Below are 20,954 nucleotides of genomic sequence, written 5' to 3' on the forward strand. Positions count from 1 at the left end.
GCCCAGAGAGAGCATAAACCAGGACACTCTCGGCATCTCTGCCCTTTTTTTCCCCAGCCTCTCAAACCCTGTGGTCCGGTCCACCAGTCTCCGTGTTTTTTCCTGTGTCTGTTCCCTCACTTGGAACTGAACCAGTGGTGGGCTTCAAATTGTTTTAGAACCTCTTCTGTAGGTGTGGCCTGCTTTGTGGGAGTGGCTTGCCGGCCATGTGACTGAGTGGGCATGGCCAACTGGTGAAACTCACTTAACAACACTTTTGCTTAGCAACCAAAATGTTGGTTCAGAAACTCTGGCATTTGAAGCACACAAGTCTTAAAGCTGTCAAGTTGCACCCCTAACCCTTTAGAAAAAAACAGGGGTGTTCAAACTTGACAGCTTTAAGACTTGTGGACTTCAACTCCCAGAATTCCTCCTCCAGTCATGTTGGCTCAGGAACTCTGGCATTGAAGTGTGCAAGTCTTAAAGCTGTCAAGTTACAAGACCTTTGCACCCCTAACCCTTTAGGGAAAAAAACCCCCAGGGGTGTTCAAACTTGACAGCTTTAAGACTTGTGAACTTCAACTCCCAGAATTCCTCCTCTCGCTCTTCATCTTGATGATGGGTGGACAGGTGGGGGGAAGGAGCTGGAACCGGTTCTATAGAAGAGGTTAGAACTGGCAGGAAACCCACCCCTGAACTGAACCCAGATGGACATTTCTTCCAACACTACTTAAATATATAATGAAGCCCTAACTGAATCATGCCCAGATGTCTCTGGTGTGGCCGAGAAAACCAAAATAAAGCCCGAGTAGAAACAGGTCATTACAACGGCAATTAGAAAATTAAAAGGTTTGCTTGTTTCTACAAACACTCCAAATGCTGAGCTTACATTTTTCACTGTAGTAACCATTAGGGCTTGCCCAACATTACAGTCTCCTTCAAATGAGAATGCAGTTGATAACATCATAAGATAAAGTAGTCAAAACAGTTACAGCAGAGCGAATTACTCATCGATTAAAGTTACCAAAACATTCTGGCTCCAAATATTTAGAATATCCTTTCCAGCACTTGCCACATCGATGGCTTTTAAGCAATCCCAGATTCCTGCTGATTAATGATCACCTAATAGATTTAGCAACAGCAATAGCAATAGGAATAGCAGTTAGACTTATATACCGCTTCATAGGGCTTTCAGCCCTCTCTAAGTGGTTTACAGAGTCAGCATATCGCCCCCACAGTCTGGGTCCTCATTTCACCCACCTTGGAAGGATGGAAGGCTGAGTCAACCCTGAGCCGGTGAGATTAGAACCGCTGAACTGCAGATAACAGTCAGCCGAAGTGGCCTGCAGTACTGCACCCTAACCACTGCGCCACCTCGGCTCTTAGATTTTTATGTGCTGCACACCTTCAGTGAGCCCTCAAAAGTGACTTATGGCCATTTTTCACACTTACGACCATTGCAGCATTCCCATGGTCACAAGAATCAAAATTCACACCTTTGGCAAACTGACTCACATTTATGATGGTTGAAGCATCCCTGGATCATGTGATTCCCTTTTGCAACTTCTGACAAGCCAAGTCAATGGAGAAACCAGATTCGCTTAACAACCGTGTTATTAAACTAAACAACTGCATTGATTCATTTAACAACTACGGCAAGAAAAGTCGTAAAAGGGGGGGCAAAATTCACTTAAGAACTGTCTCGCGAGGATTGTATTCGCACAAGCCTGGAAAAATGAAGAAATACCACGAGATGAAAAAATGATTTAAAAAAAAAAATACTTGAGTGTGCAGAAATGGACAGGTTGACAATAAGAATTAAACAGAAAGAACATACGGAATATCTGCAGGCACGCGAGCCGTTGCACCAGCTCAGCTACGCCGCGCATGTGTGCACCACCACGCCACATTCCCCCTATCCATCGTGCATGTGTGCGCATGTCCCGCATGCACCCCACCAACTGTGCATGCGCAGCAGAGACCAGAAAACCAGCTGGCCGGTGGGAGGCGCACATGCATGCGCGGCGTAACTGAGCTGGTGCAACGGCTCGCGTGCCTGAAGAGAGGGCTGTGCGTGCCACACATTCGCCAACACGGACAATACTAAATCGGTCTGAGGCAGGGGTGGGTTCCTGCCAGTTTTAACCTCTTCTATAGAAGAGGTTCCAGAAATCTACAGTACTGTTGAGAACCGGTTCCAGATCCCTCCCCCCCGCCTGTCCGCACATCATCAAGATGAAGAGCGAGAGGAGGAATTCTGGGAGTTGAAGTCCACAAGTCTTAAAGCTGTCAAGTTTGAACACCCCTGGGGTTTTTTTTTCCTAAAGGGTTAGGGGTGCAAGGGTCTTGTAACTTGACAGCTCTAAGACTTACACACTTCAATGCCAGAGTTTCTAAGCCAACATTTTGATTGCTAAGCAAGAGCGCTGTTAAGTGAGTTTCATCATATTTTACAAGTTGGCCACACCCACCCAGTCACATGGCTGGCAAGCCGCACCTACCCGGTCACATGGCCAGCAAGCCACTCCCACCCGGTCACATGGCCGGCAAGCCACTCCCACAAAGCAGGCCACACCTACAGAAGAGGTTCTAAAAAATATTTGAAAGCCACCACTGGGGGTCTGAGGCCACCCAGATGAGAATTGTGTTTCAACCTGCCTCCAACTTTCTATTACTTGATCCAGCGGCAATTAGCTTAAAAGTTACCTAATCCACGATTAGCAAAAACACGGGAGTATGTTCAATCAACACGCTGGGCAAATTATCACCATCCCTATCTGAAAACACAACAAAGCTCCATAAAATTGCAGCGTGCTAATCATGTTTTCAGGTTGGCTGTGCTTACACGCAAGTTTTAATCCATAATTATTATTTTTAACTTTACTTGAGTGAACAAGCCACAAAGGATGACCTTGAGTTTCGAAGAAGAATGTTGTTATGGCTACATATCACCCAACTCTGTATAATCCCCACCCACCCCCCTCTGTGGCAGGCCAAAAATCCAAAAGAGGAGAGGGATGAAACCTTCTTTCCAAGCAACTTCCATGAATCCAGTGTCTTTCTCCCCACGTGGAACTGAACCCAGATGGACATCTCTTCCAACACCACAAAATAAGCAAGTTCAAACCACACGCTCGGTCACGAAGCAGCTGATTATATTTTAGCCTAGTCCTGCAGCCTCAGCCAATCCGCATTTCTACTGGTACTTAGAAGGTACGCTTGGCATTCATTTGTTGGAACAATTAATTCCCCGGCAGAGTTTGCAAACTTTCTCACAGTCCCCGGGGGATTTCTGGAGAGAGGTTGTTTAATCCACTTTCCCCAAAGGGGGGGGGTCAGCTTGCTTAATCCCAGCATTCGTCTCTTATCAAAGTCTCTTTGGCTTACAAGATTTAGCCTGTAAGATCTGGGCCTTGCTTTTTAAAACTCCTGCCACACAATGCAGCAAATTCTTTCTGACTTTCCCTCAGCAGTTTCACGTGAGATGAATAGCGTAGGAATAGCATTCGATGACTCGGGCGGCTTAGATAATTACCGCCACACACATTAGTGGCCTGGGGTGGGATTAGAGAAAATGTTAATTCTATTATTCCGTTAAAAGATCATAAAGAGGCTGTCTCAAGTGCCTCCCACCCAAGAGGGAGCTTCTATTTTTATTCAACTTTAGATATATATTTTTTCCAGATGTACCATACAAGACTGCAGCATGTTCCTTTGCTATGGGTATATTTTTAATAGCACATTAAAGGTAAAGATTCCCCTCGCACATATGTGCTAGTCGTTCCCGACTCTAGGGGGCGGTACTCATCTCCGTTTCAAAGCCAAAGAGCCAGCGCTGTCCGAAGACGTCTCGGTGGTCATGTAGGAGTGAGCTTGTCCCAGCTTCTGCCAACACAGCAGTTCGAAAGCACGTAAGAAATGCAAGTAGAAAAATAGGAACCACCTTTGGTGGGAAGGTAACAGCGTTCCGTGCGCCTTCGGCGTTGAGTCATGCCGGCCACATGACCACGGAGACGTCTTCGGACAGCGCTGGCTCTTTGGCTTTGAAACAGAGATGAGCACCGCCCCTTAGAGTCGGGAACGGCTAGCACATATGTGCGAGGGGAACCTTTATTAATGCAATATCAGGGGTTTTCAATTCAATTGTATAGAATGTGAAAGATGTGCGTGTTTCATTTTTATAGTCCACTGGAGATGGCATTTAATTTCGCTGTATGAGCCGCGACGACAATAAACTAAATGTAAACATGGCAAAATAAATAAATACAGAATTATGCACAGGCCCACGTATATTATATGACCCGGAGAAACAACACAGTCTATTTCGGATGTACGGGACGAGAAAAACAAATCTTCCAAATTTACCAGGGAATGTCAGTATCTAAGCAGTTTTCATTTGGAATATTTTACAACCTCTAGAAAACGGTGCTTACGCCAACCCCAATTTGGCAGCTCTAAGAAGAACACAGAAGTCTGGAGAGGTTCTCACTTGAGCAAAACAAGGATTATTGGAAACCTATAAGAAGTAAATGTATATCCACACAGAGTTATCATTCACTTGGGACATTATTTCAGTGTACCTAAGAACAGACGTAGCTCAAAAGATCTGGGGATATTAAGATTATCCAGAGATGAGAGACGCAGAGGTAAGCAGAAGAATATAGATCAACATCTAGTAGTTGGTTCCAAGGTTTACACATAGACCACAAGGGTCTTTCTCTCCCCCTGCTGTTTTTCACAATAACATCAATGAAATTATCTACCTCCAGCTAAATTGGGCTGAAAGAAAACTCTCTACATCCCCCAGAAGTGTGTGAGAGTACAGAAAGCTCAGTTTAGATACAGTAGTCCTCAACTTACAACCATAATTGAGTGGGGAATTATGTGGTTGCAAGTCGTTAAGTCCAGGCATCAAGTAACTGGATTTGAAGTTACAATTATTTTTTACTCGTTCGGAGAATACGGCAGTCGTTAAGCGAATAGGTAAAGCGTGGGGTTATAAGTAGCTCTGGGCAGGTCCGTCATAACTTTGAACGTTCATTAAGCACCTGGTCGTAAGGTGAGGACTACCTATATTGAGAAGAGCTCCTAAACACAAGATAACCAAATCTCCGTGCTATGCCAGCTGGGAATTCTAGGAGTTGAAGTCCACTTATCTTAAAGCTGTCAAGTTTGAGAAACACTGATGTGTGTGGGTGTATGTATGCGCGCACGGGCGCATCACTGCTTTCTTCACCTTATATGAATCTGGTAAATTCAGCCACACACATAGATGGCCCATAATCAATAGAAAGATTGAGCATTCAGTCTGCCTCCTAAGATATATTTTCAAGCAAAGAGAGGAGGTATGAAGCATCTCTTTTCAAAACGCTAATCCCTTTTTTGCAGGCTCAAATAATTATTCCAGATGTTTATGCATATGTGTGTGTCTGCATAACCACTTCGCTGGGTGGGATGGGGGGGAATCTATCCATATGTATTGTCTAGAACTCTGCAGGAGAATGAGGAGGAATTTGGTATTTTTAGTTATTTACTATATTGTCATTAAAGGTAAAGGTTCTCCTCGCACATGTATGCTAGTCATTCCTGACTCTAGGGGGCGGTGCTCATCTCCGTTTCAAAGCCGAAGAGCCAGCGCTGTCCGAAGATGTCCCCGTGGTCATTTGGCCGGCATAACTAAATGCTAAAGGCGCACAGAACGCCATTCCCTTCCCACCAAAGGTGGTTCCTATTTTTCTACTTGCATTTTTACATGCTTTCAAACTGCTAGGTTGGCAGAAGCTGGAACAAGTAACGGGGGTTCGCTCCGTTATGCGGTGCTAGGGATTCGAACCGCCGAACTACCGACCTTTCTGATCGACAAGATCAGCGTCTTAGCCATTGAGCCACCGCCTCCCCTTAATTGTTATTAGGTTAGCATAATTTCATTCTATTTAATACATTGGTATTAAATAGCCAGTCACGTTCTCCCATGGCAATTAGTGAACTATACTGCAAATAGTGTAAAATGTGACTTGTAATAGCCAGGTGGACGTTAATTTAATTAAAAGGTGTGCAGTGCATTATTTTAATGCAGTTGCCAAAGAAAAGCAGGAAATATAATGGGAGTAAGAAGAACGTTATCAAAATACTCTCAGGGTTCCCAGTGGGGAAAAGGGAGATTAGCTATTTTAAAATTTTGAATAAATCAGTATGGGTCTGTCCCAATTACTGGAATGTAAATAGATCCCCAATTAGCATTGTTTGTTAACAACACAAGATCAGCCTTCATTAACAAAGACAACTCCCACGTCCACAGGTCATTCTAGGCAAAATCCATTTTAATAAGCATTAGGAATTGAGCTAGCAAATCCAGTTGCCAGGTGTGACAAAAATAGCATGCTTCCTGACAAGGCCTGGGAGGAAGCCCGCGGGAGGGTGGGGGGGAAATGGTGGTTTGCTAGAATTCCCACGTCCCCGTTCAGAGCCAGTTTGCTCTGCTGGATAAAGCACCAGGCTAGAAAGCAATAGACTGTGTGGTGTAGTTAACCATGAATGCCAGCTGGGTGACTTTGGGCCAATCACTAGGAGACTGTGAGTTCTAGTCCCAGCTTAGCCATGAAAACCAACTAATCACTCTCTCTCAGCCCAATTCACCTCCAGGTTGGTTGCTGTGGGGAAAATGGGTGTTGTGGCCTGCCAGCAGAGCTGGCAGCAGATTCAGACAATGAGGAGGTTGGGGAGGAACATGGGCCATTCCTGGAGTCTGGGGAAGGCTCTGATGAGGGCTCTGTGTCGGAGGCAGAGAGGAGGCCACGGCCCTATGCCAGTTATCGGGAGAAAGAGAATAGGAGATTGCCCACAAGAGCTCTGGATGCAGTTCAACTTACAACTATAATGGAAGCTCCTGTGTTCATTGAAGCCTGGTACTCCACAAACTATTCCATCAACAGCCACATTGACCCACAACCCCTCTACGAGAATCAGAAGCCAACACAACTGCACAGCCAACCAGAGACAGAACTGACCCTCAACCAATCCATTCAACTCCCCACCAGCACTTCACCTCCCAATGACCCTCACCTTATCACGAGCCGAGGTGGCGCAGTGGTTAGGGTGCAGTACTGCAGGCCACTTCAGCTGACTGTTATCTGCAGTTCGGCGGTTCTAATCTCACCGGCTCAAGGTTGACTCAGCCTTCCATCCTTCCGAGGTGGGTGAAATGAGGACCCAGACTGTGGGGGGCGATATGCTGACTCTGTAAACCGCTTAGAGAGGGCTGAAAGCCCTATGAAGCGGTATATAAGTCTAACTGCTATTGCTATCACAAGACCTGTCCCAAAACTCTGACTGATGACTCACGCCTGACCCATCCCCAGGCCCTCACTTGACACACCCACACCCGAAGTCCTTACACACAGAAGAACACTGACATCCCCTGAACTCCGCTGAAGATGTTACCTTGCCTGGTAACAAAATGTTTGGAAACCCACCCACAAGTTCGGAGAACGAACCTTCCCCCCCCCCCCCCCCTTTTCAGCCACAGTATTAGAAAACTTAGAACAAGTCTGAAAACAAAGCATTCAATCTTTAAAGGAAGAAAATGTTAACTACAAGCTTAAGAACTTTAAAAAGAAAAATGAAATAAACAGCAAAGAGCTAATTAAGACTTTGATTTCAGAAAGCGTTAAACGGATTAAGCGTCCAGATAAATCTGAAATAAGGCTTTGGAATTAACGAAAAGAAAAGCTTCCCATGGGAAAGTCGATTTGTTTTGAGCACAAAAATGATAAACAATTTCAAAATTGGATACTAAACTAAACTATCCACGAGTTTGACACCCGGGCTATAAGCAATGTTTAAGCAGGATTGTGGGACACAACTCATCCTCTTCACAACGTGGTTTTCTTGGATAATATATACTTTCTCTTGAGAGCAAGCAACAGAATTTCATTTTTAACATGAGCCAATGTGCTCACAGTAAAAAAAAATGACAATAAAAGTTAGCTTATCTACAAATTAATGGAAAGTGGAACATTAAAGAGAGTAAAAGATGAAATAAGAGAAAATGATTAGGCAAGGGAAAAGGGAAAGGGATAGATTAGTAGAATAAAATGAAATATGTTGATACTGCTAATGATACGTAGCTAATTAAGATGTGAGGGAATTATATTAACATTATTAATTGTGGAAACCAATTAAGCAAAATGTTTATTGTTATCAAAACTGAATTTGAGGATATATGCTCCCTATAGAAAATAGATGGAAAATGAAACGATCAACTTGGTTTATTTCCGAAGGGACAAATAATGGTATTGTTTATGTGTTAAGAAAAATAATTAAATCTAAGATGGGAAATATGGGAAGAAAATAATACAGCTAAAATTGGAAATGGAAATATAACGTAAAATGAATTATGTGTATGAGAGATTGTTAAAGGGGGAAAACACTTCCTTTACAAAAGAATTTTAAATTTGTAACAAAAAATAAAAAACTTTGTTTGGGAAAAAAAGTTAGTTTATCTTAACTGATTTATTTATCTTATAGCTTAGTTTATGTGGAAGCTTTGCTCGTAATTGATATATGAACAGAAGCAACTGCCTCTCAATGGGATTTCTTTGGGAACTGAATCAAGAGCGGTTGTGTAATCACCAAAGGCCACGCGGAGTGAATCTAAGGCTAGATGGAACATTTTTCAACCAGATATTAGAACACAAGATTCTAACCAACAGTAGATTACTCAATCCTAAATTCATTTTGTTCCTCCTTCGATGTATTTTTTGGGCAACTTCCAATCCTAATATTTGCCACTTAAGCTTCCAGCATTTAGCTCCCTAAATATATCCAAGAGATTAATGGATCTATAGTTAGCGGAGTTGACGTAGTTATGGTTTTTTTAAAAAAATAACTAGCGGTGTCCTAATCCTGGGGAAATTTATCAATTAAAAAGGATAGCCTATTAACTAATCTACACAAAAAGCAAAATGTATGTAAGGGTTAACAATTTGTATCCACAGTTGGATGCAAACTTTCTCAGTCATTGCTGTTAGGAATATAATCTAACGGTTGGGTTGGCAATATATAAATCATGTAACAATGCTATACCTGCTTCTTTAAAACATACTGTAAAATGTGATTGGCTGCTGTTTTTCCTCAATCGACCATAAGAGGGAGCCAGAACGACTGTTAGCTCTCTGTTTGTTAGATGCTGGACTGATCTGAGTGCCGTGAGCTATTGTACGTTTTGCAACTGCTAGCAAACTTTGAGTACCGGACTGATTATATGATACTGGACTATGTTATTTGGATTATCCCTTAACTGAAAGATATTGATGATTGACTGTCTTATCCGTGTATGACTTGGACTGTTTGATGGACTCTGATACCTCTATTTCCACGAAAGTAAAAGCCTATTTAAACTGCAGTGTCTCTGTATGCTGGTTTGTGTGTTCTCCAACACAACTCTCACAACACTTCGCTGAACGTACTCACTCCCCCAACGGGGAGCTAACCTAACAATTGCACTCCACAATAGTGGCTGGTTGAGGAATTCTGGGAGTTGAACTCCACAAGTTATAAAAGGGCCATAGTTCTCCACCATTGGTTTAGAAGAATAATAATACAACTGTGGTTATTACTTCCCTAAACTAGGTTCCCATCAGAAGAGGCTGTGTTGGATCATCAAAATAAATAATTGAAGTCACAGTTGCATTCCCAAAGGTGCTACAGGATACCAGGCATACTGGTATCATAAATACATGCCAAGAACTGAAATGTTGATCATATGACCATAGGGATTCTGCAACGGTCGCAAACGCGAGGACTGGTTGTAGGTCACTTTTTTCCAGTGGCGTTGCAACTATGAAACGTTGTTAAAACGAATGGTTGTAAATCAAGGATTAGCTATGCCAACAGTGAAAGGGGTTCTTGGATTATTTTCAGTGGCTATGAAATTAATAAATGCTGGATGGAAAAGTGGGCATTTAATGCCCATTATTGGCTGGTCGGAGTCAAGATTTCAACACAAATTGCCACTTTCTCTTGGATGCTGACTTTCTCGCCAAATATTTTCCATCCATTAGCATGGATTTAATAACGTTACTTAGAAGCAGTGACAGAAGGGGAATCAGTACACAATAGAAAAACGCTCTTGGATAACACTGATTTCTGGTGCTATTTATAATCTCAACAGTACAAGAAATATGTACTTTTTGTTTCCTGGACATTTTTTAAACAGTTTTTTTCCCCCCTTTAATGATGCTTGTTTTATCCATTTAAAAAGTACACAAAGCCCCCAAATTGCTCTGGATATGTAGTGACAAAATATGTAATATGGTACACGGTAGTAGAAAAGTTTCACAAAAATATATTTGATGGGGGTTTTTTGGTATGAATTGCATTAGAAGAGTTGTAGGAAACCCTGTAAGAAATATTCCCCAAATTTGAACTCGGAAGTGATTTTTTAGTATTTGGGAATCTGTATTTCCTGGCTGAATTTTTGCACAACTTTTGTACAAAGCGTGTGAAAATTTGAGATGTTAAAACCAAGTATTTCGGTCCATCCTGAACAGACAATGCAGTAAAATCTCCTTGCCTCCATTTATTTCCAGTTCAGGGGTGTACAACTTTAAGACTGGCAGGTTTCAACTCCAGGGGAATTCTGGGTGTTGAAGTCCACAGATCTTAAAGTTGACCAAGATGTATGCCTCTGTTTTAGGTAGAACACATTTCGGTTTTTTTCTTTTATTCACCCTGTAATTCCTTGCATCGGGGTGGAGTCAGGGTGACGGAATGGAGCTGAGTATTTACTGGCCAGATGCCCTTCCTGACGCCAATGCGGAATTCACAGTAGATATTTTCTTTCTGCCCACAGAGAGAAATATCTGCCGCTACCTAGAACAGGTAGAACATTTTTCACTTTCAGAGGTGGTATTCAGCCGGTTCAGACCGTTTCACCAGGCATGTTTTCAGGCCAAAGTGCATGCGTGGACGGCAGTGGTGGGATTCAGCCGGTTCGCACCTATTCGGGAGAACCGGTTGGTAACTTTCTAAGCAGTTCAGGGAACCGGTTGTTGGAAGAAATATTTTGTTTTTTTCCCACTTTACAGGGCTAATCCTGTAAGGAAGGCAGGAAGGAAACATTCCGGTGTTGTTTCTAGCCTAATCTTTATTGCCCTGCTTACAGGAACTGCCTCTCCGGTTAACCCTTATTACCATTGTAACAACTAAGGCGAAGTGCCCATCAACCTGAGTGACATTGACTTGGCCACGCCCACATGATCACATGACCACTGAGCCCCGCCTACCCACCTGGTCATTAGGGCAGAGAACTGGTTGGTAAATTATTTGAATCCCACCACTGGTGGACGGGGCACGTGTGAGCAAAGCGAGCGAACACGGGCGCTCACATTTGCGAACCGGTAGGGAAAGAAAGTGTTCCACTGTTCTCTTTGCAAAAAAAAAAATGTTAGTGGCCAGTGTCTAAATTCGGCAACTTTAAGACCTGTGGACTTCAACTCCCAGAATTTGCAACAGGTTTGGCTGGGGAATTCTGGGAGTTGAAGTCCACAGGTCTTAAAGCTGCCCAAGATGGACACCTTGCATTCTCTTTGCGAAGAATGTTAGTGTCACATAGAGGGAGAGGGAGAGAGAGAGGGAGAGAGAGAGGGAGAGAGAGGGGGAGAGAGGGAGAGAGAGAGAGAGGGAGAGAGAGGGAGAGAGAGAGAGCCCTCCATGGTAGTGGATCTGCGTACTTGAGAGACCGCCTCCTGCCAATTACCTCCCTGCGACCAATTAGATCGCATAGATTAGGCCTCCTCCGAGTTCCATCCGCCAGTCAGTGCCGACTGGCAACTACACGGAGGAGAGCCTTTTCAGTAGTAGCTCCGACCCTTTGGAACGATCTCCCCGTGGAGATTCGTACCCTCACCACCGTCCAGACCTTCCGCACAGCCCTTAAGACCTGGCTAGCCCGTCAGGCCTGGGGATAAAGCTAATTTGTCCCCACCCGAATGATGAATGAATGTTGCTTACTATTTTACAGGGCGGGGCATAACCTTTTCCTAGGGGGTCACAGCAACACTTGTAATAACAACACAAATAATTCATACACCATTCGAAAGCCCATCAAAAACTGAGTTTATTGACACGATTTAATAGTCAGTATGACCACCATTAGCCCTTCGAGCAGCATTCAAACGAGGTGCCTCTCGAAAGGCAATGCATTTTATTCTGTCAATGATCCTTTGTTCTTCCGAATCGAATTTTCCAGCCATTCTTAAAGCAAATTTAACATTTAATAGCTCATTCAATTCAGTTTTTTATGGGCTTTAAAATGAGGTGTCGCAGAAGTTGTAAACTGCTGTCGATCTTGCTGTGACCCCCTAGGAAAAGGTTATGCCCCGCCCTAGAATTGCAAAATAATGACTGTTTGAAGATTTGTTGTGTTCTTATCCACCTCGTTTGAATGCTGTTCGAAGGGCTAATGGTGGTCATACTGACTATTAAATCATGTCAATAAACTCAGTTTTTGATGGGCTTTCGAATGGTGTATGAATTATTTGTGTTGTTATTACAAGTGTTGCTGTGACCCCCTAGGAAAAGGTTATGCCCCGCCCTGTACTTCTATGTATTGTTTGTGTCTATTGTCTGTACCCTCCCTTCCTTATTTTATGTAAGCCGCCCTGAGTCCCCTCAGGGAAAAGGGCGGCCTATAAATACTAATAAAATAAATAAAATAAATAAATAAAATAAATAGTGCTGGAAGTCATATTTCCTAACAGTTTCCCTTTCCTGAGGAAAAAAATCCAACAATCCATTACTCACTCAATGGCTTGAGGATGTGCCCGCCGACTTCATCAATATTTTCCACATCTGATTCAGTGATTTTCTCCTTCTCTTTCCTTTCCTTCGGCTTCCTTCTGTGGTGTCTCCGCCTCCGATAGCTCTTGGGTACATGTACCCCAATATAGACTGTATGGTGACCTGTGAAAAAAATAAATGCGCTTTAGATTCTTCGACAATTTTCAGTTTGTATTAAATGACATTAATATAGCTTCACCGCCTAAGTAAAGGGAGGGGAATCATTTTTCGGACAACATGCTGGAGTACTGCAATGTGCTCTACATGGGGCTGCCCTTGAAGAGTATTCGGCGACTTCAGCTAGTCCAGAATGCGGCCGCGCGAGCGATTGTGGGCGCACCTCGCTTCACCCATGTAACACCTATCCTCCGCGAGCTGCGCTGGCTACCTGTCGGTCTCCGGATACGCTTCAAGGTGCTACTTGCCACCTATAAAGCCCTCCATGGTAGTGGATCTGGGTACTTGAGAGACCGCCTCCTGCCGATCACCTCCACACGACCCATTAGATCTCATCGTTTAGGCCTCCTCCGAGTTCCATCCGCTGGCCAATGCCGACTGGCCACCACGCGGAGGAGAGCCTTCTCGGTGGTAGCCCCGACCCAATGGAACGATCTCCCCGTGGGGATTCGTACCCTCACCACCCTCCAGACCTTCCGCACAGCCCTCAGAATCTGGCTATCCCGTCAGGCCTGGGGCTAAAGATTGTAACCCGCCCGAATGGTATGAATGTTGCGTTTTAATTATGTATTGTCTTATATGTAAAAGTTTGTTTCCCTCCCCCCTTCCTTTGGATTGTGAGCCGCCCTGAGTCCCCCCCAGGGAAAAGGGCGGCATACAAATAAACAATCTAATCTAATCTAATCTAATCTAACATGTAGGTGCCAAATGTAACCGATGAGCAGCAAAACCAGATCTGATATTCATTAGCCACACAATAATCAGATTTTTTTCCAATAACCCAACAATGTTTAGGAAGATTTCTCTGCCTCCACATAACAATGATATACAGGTAGTCCTTGATTTACAACTATTCATTTAGTGACCGTTAGAATTTGCAACAGTACTGGGAAAAAAGTGACTTATGACCAGTTTTAACATCTGTTGCTGCATCGGCCAACACGATCAAAATTCAGGCCCATGGCAACTGGCATGTACTTACGCCAGTTGCACTGTCCTGGGGGTCACGTGATCATTACTTGTAACTTTCCCAGCTAGCTTCTGACAAAGTTAATGGAGGAAGCCAGATTCATTTAATGACCACATGATTCACTTAACAACTGCAGAGGTTTGCTTAACAATGGTGGCAAAAGAGAGGTCATAAAACAGGACAAAACTTAACTGCCTTTCTTAGGAATGGATGTTTTTGGTTCAACTGGGGTCATAAATCAAGGACTACCTGTAGGTGCAGTTTGATGAAATTAATGGGCAATGAATGATATGCCTAAACCAGTGTTTCTCAACCTTGGCAACTTGAAGATGTCCGGACTTCAACTCCCAGAATTCCCCAGCCAGCAAATGCAAATGCTGGCTGGGGGAATTCTGGGAGTTGAAGTCCAGACATCTTCAAGTTGCCAAGGTTGAGAAACACTGGCCTAAACGTTTAGAGAAAAGACGGGGAATTTGATCCAACAGTTGTCACTGTTAGTTCCACCCACTGTCTTTCTAATTTCAAAACTCTTGGGAGAACATCTCAAGATGTTCTTCAAATGACTAGAACGCAGCGCCCGAGTTGGTTTGGACAATCATGGAACGCATGTTGTCATTGAAATAGAGGACTGGACGGGAGGGGGAAACGGTGCCATCACCTTTAAGTAGCTAGTCATCTTCACAAGATGGGGCTCACGAAAGAGGCTGTTTGTTGCCCCATAGACTTAAAAAAAAAACCATTTTGTAGGTGGCTACAATGTCAAAGGTAGTGACCATGTGAATATATCATCAGCATTTCACATTTTGGGCTTTCCCCCCCCCCCTAGAACCATGATGGCGAATCTGTGCCACGCGTGCCACAGGTGGCACCCACAGCCCTCTCTGCGGGCACACCAGCCGCCGCCCCAGCCCAGCTCCACTGAGTATTCGCGCATGCCTCCCACCATCCAGCTGATCTTTGGGGCTCTGCGCACATGGGGGGGGCTTCCCTGATCTCCGCATGCCCCCCCCAGTGCACCCTATATTTCTACTCCATTTTGGCCACGTGCCTTCCCCAATCTCCACAGGTATCCCCCCCCCACCAGTGCGCCCTAACTTTCTACTCTATTTCTGCCACCTGCACTTACCTGGGAGCCAAAATGGCACACAGGGGTGTGGCACGGGCCTGGAAAGCCTCCTGCACCAACTTGGAAGCCAAAACAGGGTGTGGGGAGGGGAGGAGCATGCGCGTGGATGCTCGCATTGCATTTTGGGGGTTTGGGGGATGTGTGCATGCCTTCTCATGCGCATGTGCACTTTGGGTTAAGCATCACTGCTCTAGAATGACCAGAATCGAGGTGGCGCAGTGGTTAGGGTGCAGTACTGAAGGCCACTACAGCTGACTGTTATCTGCAGTTCAGCGGTTCAAATCTCATGGGCTCAAGGTTGACTCAGCCTTCCATCCTTCCGAGGTGGGTGAAATGAGGACCCAGACTGTGGGGGCCATATGCTGACTCTGTAAACCGCTTAGAGAGGGCTGAAAGCCCTATGAAGCGGCATATAAATCTAACTGCTATTGCTAACTGCTATTTTAGAATTTAGGACAACGGATTAATAACTCCACACACAACAATATGGCTATTGTGAACGCAGGGATGAAGTTAAAACAATGCTACTTTTGAAGCAGCCGGAGATCCGTTCTGTGCCACAAAAGTTTTTAAAGCTGACAAAGTAAGGTGTGCGGTTTACGCCATCATGAGCAACACATCTTAAGAGGCTAATCAGATATTTACTTCATGATCTGATCTTCTATCTCCTTCACTTAAAAGTGAATCTAAGTCTCCTTAATTTCATGTAGAATGCAAACATGGAAATCCTTTTATGTGGTTAAATCATCCTGGTTGTAACCCACTCCTTTCTCAGAGGTTTAGGGGTGGAGACTAGAAATATGTTGATCTGAATAAGCATTTCCCATAAACCTAAGAACAAGTTTGCCCTCTCTATGCTATCAAATGCTTTTTATCTTTGTGGGCCATCAGAATGCTTTCACTCAAACTAATATTTTCAAAGGAATACACAGCTCAGCAAGTCATTAGGCTAAGAAACAAGATACATACAGTAGGAGAATATTTATAGCTTAGGGTTGCAAGAAAACAACGAAACTCAGAGCGCACCAAAGACCCCTCAAACAGGATATAAATATATATGTGCTAGTCGTTCCCGACTCTAGGGGGCGGTGCTCATCTCAGTTTCAAAGCCAAAGAGCCAGCGCTGTCCGAAGACGTCTCCGTGGTCATGTGGCCGGCATGACTCAACGCCGAAGGCTCACGGAACGCTGTTACCTTCCCACCAAAGGTGGTCCCTATTTTTCTACTTGCATTTTTTTGTATATATATACTTTTTTATTTTCCATTTTCATAACATACAATCACATGTATACTATTACATAGCCAGTATCCTATTGTATTAAGTAGTAATTACATCAGTTCCTCTTGCCATCAACACCCAGAAAGATAAAAACCCATTATTAGCTCTTCTGCTCTCCATACACCTCTTTCTTCTACCTCTCCTACCTCCTTTCTTCCCTCCATCATCCTTTCCTACTCTACTTCCCCTTCCTTTCTCCTTCTCCTCTCTCTACATTCCACTCCTCCTTATCCTCCTCATCTTCCCCCCTTACCCTCTCTCCTATCCCTCTCTTCCCATCTTTCTTCTCTCTTCTGTTTCCCACTCTTCCTCTCATTGGTGTATTTCCGCTTCTGAGCAAACTCTTATCTATGTTGATGGTATTTATGCTTCCATATCAATACACTTAACATATCCTAGTTTTAAAGAAAAAATAAGAGAAGACAGTATACATATGCAATCATATTACATTAAAATCTAACACCCCTCGTCAAGCCTAATATACTTCCCACCCTCTGCCCCCAACTCCCCCCCCCAACCTTCCCTCCCCTGACTTCCCAGAACCCATACATGGTATAAATCTTTAACAGAAACAGTCTAAAATATATTGGAAAAAAGAGTAGAAAATTGATAACTTATCAACCTACTTGCATTTTTTATGTGCTTTCGAGCTTCTAGGTTGGCAGAAGCTGGGACAAGTAACGGGAGCTCACTCCGTTATATGGATTTGAACCGCCAAACTGCCAACCTTTCTGATTGACAAGCTCAGAGTCTTAGCCACTGAGCCACCGCATCCCACAAACAGGATTTAAGTAGGGGTTATTATTAAATGTGGTGGGGTCCCCACCTCAAGGGACTATGCTGTATTTTGTGTACCGATCCACTACCATTAATTTTCAACATTTAACCGATGTTCAAACTTCTGCTGCTTTTATCCAGTTTTCCTTTTTTTTTCTAACATTGTACTTTATTTAAAAATATTTCATAAATATCTTTTAGGCAAGAATAGTTATAAAGATGTTTTTATAGCTTTTAAAAACAAATTTGCAACCTACGTTTCCCCCCGTAAATACTTCCCGTAAATAATTCCCGTTGTTAATCTATGTCTGCCTATTAACATTTCTAAAAAATCTAAACTATTAGGAAGCAGTTATAACCATAAAAGTAGGGGTGTTAATCAATACATCGTCTCACTTAAAACCAATTATAACTATAAAAATAGGAGTGTTAATCAATTCCTAGTCTCGTCTAAAACCAGATAAGCCACATTACTAATTAATTTACAATTTAAGTGCCAATAAAACAACTTAAAGAGTCCAGTAGAATTAATAATCACGGAACTTATTTAAGGGGGGAAAAAAGTTAAAACGAATTTTATCTTCACCATTTACCTCAAGGACTATAATGAAGGATCTGCAGATACCATACAAATAAATCAAATGTAAAGGCCTTTTGCAAAGTTAAAGTACATCAAAATAAAAGGGGGTTTGTCCTTGCAGAAAAACTCAACTGCATTACAGGTAGTCCCTCAGCTTAGAAATGTTTTATACATTACTATTTATATATGTCAGTCCAATTAATGCATAAAGGCATTTCCCACAGCAGCTTTGCCACTGAGAAATAGAGGCCTTTGGCCCACAGGTTTATCAATCTGAAGTTGCAAAAATGAGGAAAGTAACAAAGGGATTGGCTTAGGGGGAAAAAAGAGCTTTTCATATGCTCTTTCCTTGCTGACGTTTCATTACCCAACTAGGTAACATCATCAATGCTAGTAAGGAGTGGGATTTGCTTTCTTTTTCTATGCAGTGGCTTGCCCTGCATAGCATTGGTACCAACGGTGTTACCGACTTGTATACAAACCACCAGGAAGGAGACTTTCCCCTCCTTAACTTCTCTCCTGATGTAACATTTGGAAAACCAGAAAGAGTATAATTTAAAGGGGAACTGTTGCTTTAATGGACTGGCTGGAGATCTAAGAAGCAGCAGGTTGCTTCCTCCTAGTTGGGATAGAGACAATGGCTGGCTGAAAAAACTTTGGGATTAAGTTGTGCCAGCTACAAACCACAGCCAAGAATGTTGCAATAGAAGAACCTCAAATTGCAAAAAGGTTCCAGGAAGGAGTTAGACAGCCCTCTAGCTAAAAAGCAGCAGAGAAAGAGAAAGAAAGAAAGAAAGAAAGAAAGAAGGAAGGAAGGAAGGAAGGAAGGAAGGAAGGAAGGAAGGAAGGAAGGAAGGAAGGAAGGAAGGAAGGAAGGAAGGAGAAGGGAAGGGAAGGGAAGGGAAGGGAAGGGAAGGAAAGGAAAGGAAAGGAAAGGAAAGGAAAGGAAAGGAAAGGAAAGGAAAGGAAAGGAAAGGAAAGGAAAGGAAAGGAAAGGAAAGGAAAGGAAAGGAAAGGAAAGGAAAGGAAAGGAAGATCAACAGCCTCTTAAACTATTGCACACAACCATCTATTGATCTAAGACAGAGGTTTCCAACCTTGGCCACTTTAAAACTTGTGGACTTCAGCTCCCAGAATTCCTCAGCCAGCATGGGGAATTCTGGGAGTTGGTTCATAGTTTTTAAAGTGGCCAAGATTGGACACCTCTGTCTTAGATGAATGTTACGTCTAGCATTTCTTCTACTGTGAAAGAAGTTTTGTTACTCTATTCTTTTTTATCCCCCTTGGGATGCATGAGAATGTCTTTCAGATTTTTCTTGGAATGTTTTTGACCTTTCTGGATTTTGGAAATGAAGAGTTGCGTAGGATTGAACTGGAAATGGTTTAAAGTGCAGGGCCCCAGGATGCTGGCAATATTTCTCTCTGCTTTGTATTTCCACAATGAAAAGAAACCGTGGTTATTATAGGTTTTCATCTTAGCCACTGTTCAATTTTGATCTTTTAAACGTTTGTTAAACTGTTCTTGAAAAATTATGTTAATTATGTCAGCAGATCAATTATTCTCTCTCTCCCTCTCTCTCCCTCCCTCCCTCCCTCTCTCTGTCTCTCTCTCAAATTAAACTTCTCCAGAAACTCTTATCTTATTATCATAAAGAAAGTAAAGAAACAAGCATTGTTAAGACAATCTGCTTGTGCTCCAGCCACAGAAAGCTGTACAAATTACATCCAGCATTTTCAACCGTACCTGGAAAGAATGCAGTTCCTGAGAGAGAGAGAAAAGGATAAAGATAAAGAGCCTCGAAGCTTTGGATCTGATGAATGCACCACCCATTAAAAATTACAAGTGATTTGTGGTTCATTTAGCTTCTCATTACTGGAAGTCACCGTAATCTACTTGGCAGCCTAACAAAGCATTCTAATTAACCCTTTGGATCAATCTCAGCAGCTATTCAGCATCCATCCTTCTTGTTAAAAAGGTAAAGGTTCCCCTGGCACATATGTCCTAGTTGTTCCTGACTCTAGGGGGCGTTGCTCATCTCCGTTTCAAAGCTGAAGAGCCAGCGCTGTCCGAAGACTTCTCCATGGTCATGTGGACGGCATGACTAAACGCCGAAGACACATGGAACGCTGTTCCCTTCCCACCAAAGGTGGTCCCTATTTTTCTACTTGCATTTTTGTATTCTTTCGAACTGCTAGGTTGGCAGAAGCTGGGACAAGTCACGGGAGCTCACTCCGTTATGCGGCGCTAGGGATTCGAACTGGCGACCTTTCTGATCGACAAGCTCGGCATCTTAGCCACTGCCTCCCTCTCCTTCTTGTTAAAGGGATTTAAAAAAAAAAAACATGAACCGAGGTGGCGCAGTGGTTAGGGTGCAGTACTGCAGGCCACTTCAGCTGACTGTTATCTGCAGTTCAGCGGTTCAAATCTCACCGGCTCAAGGTTGACTCAGCCTTCCATCCTTCTGAGGTGGGTGAAATGAGGACCCAGACTGTGGGGGCAATATGCCGACTCTGTAAACCGCTTAGAGAGGGCTGAAAGCCCTATGAAGCGGTATATAAGTCTAACTGCTATTGCTATTGCTATTGTTAACCTTTCTGGTTTCCTTTTCAAATTCCGGCAACCAGTTTGTGAAATAGAAAAGAATAGAATAACAGAGTTGGAAAGGACCTTGAAGGTCTTCTAGTCCAACCCTCTGCTTAGGCAGGAAACCCTACACTACTTCAGACAAAGGGATATCCAATCTCTTCTTAAAAACTTCCAGTGTTGGAGCATTCAAAACTTCTGGAGGCAACTTCTGTTCCACTGATTAATTCTTCTAACTGTCAGGAAATTTCTCCTTACTTCTAAGTTGCTTCTCTCCTTGAATAGTTTCCATCGATTGCTTCTTGTCCTGCCCTCAGGTGCTTTGGAGAATAGTTTGACTCCCTCTTCTTTGTGGCAACCCCTGAGATATTGGAAGACTGCTATCATGTCTCCCCTAGTCCTTCTTTTCATTATACTGGACATAGCCAGTTCCTGCAACCGTTCTTCATATGTTTTAGCCTCCAGTCCCCTAATCCTCTTTGTGGCTCTCCTCTGCACTCTTTCTAAATCTGGAGCCCTTCATTCTCTGTAAAGCCATATTACAAAACTGCCTAAAACCTTATCAAAAAAAGGATAAAAGGTAGGGCCTTCAAATCTTTTCAATTCCTTGCCAAATTGGGTTATCTGGTGATACACATCCAA

General features: G+C 43.3%; 1 protein-coding gene across 1 annotated transcript in view; it reads right to left on the reverse strand.

Moving 5' to 3' along the window:
- SLC4A4 (solute carrier family 4 member 4) overlaps positions 1-20,954 on the reverse strand; it is a gene marked incomplete in the record, with an annotated part of 161,559 nt that overhangs the window by 93,081 nt on the left and 47,524 nt on the right. Inside the window, 1 exon segment of the mRNA XM_087723961.1 lies at positions 12,784-12,942. Within this exon segment, the coding sequence (XP_087580087.1) occupies positions 12,784-12,942 (159 nt within the window).

This window comes from Thamnophis sirtalis, unplaced genomic scaffold (assembly GCF_051295495.1).
Source record: "Thamnophis sirtalis isolate CommonGarterSnake01/CBP01778 unplaced genomic scaffold, rThaSir2_p1.2 scaffold_10, whole genome shotgun sequence".
Taxonomy (NCBI): domain Eukaryota; kingdom Metazoa; phylum Chordata; class Lepidosauria; order Squamata; family Natricidae; genus Thamnophis; species Thamnophis sirtalis.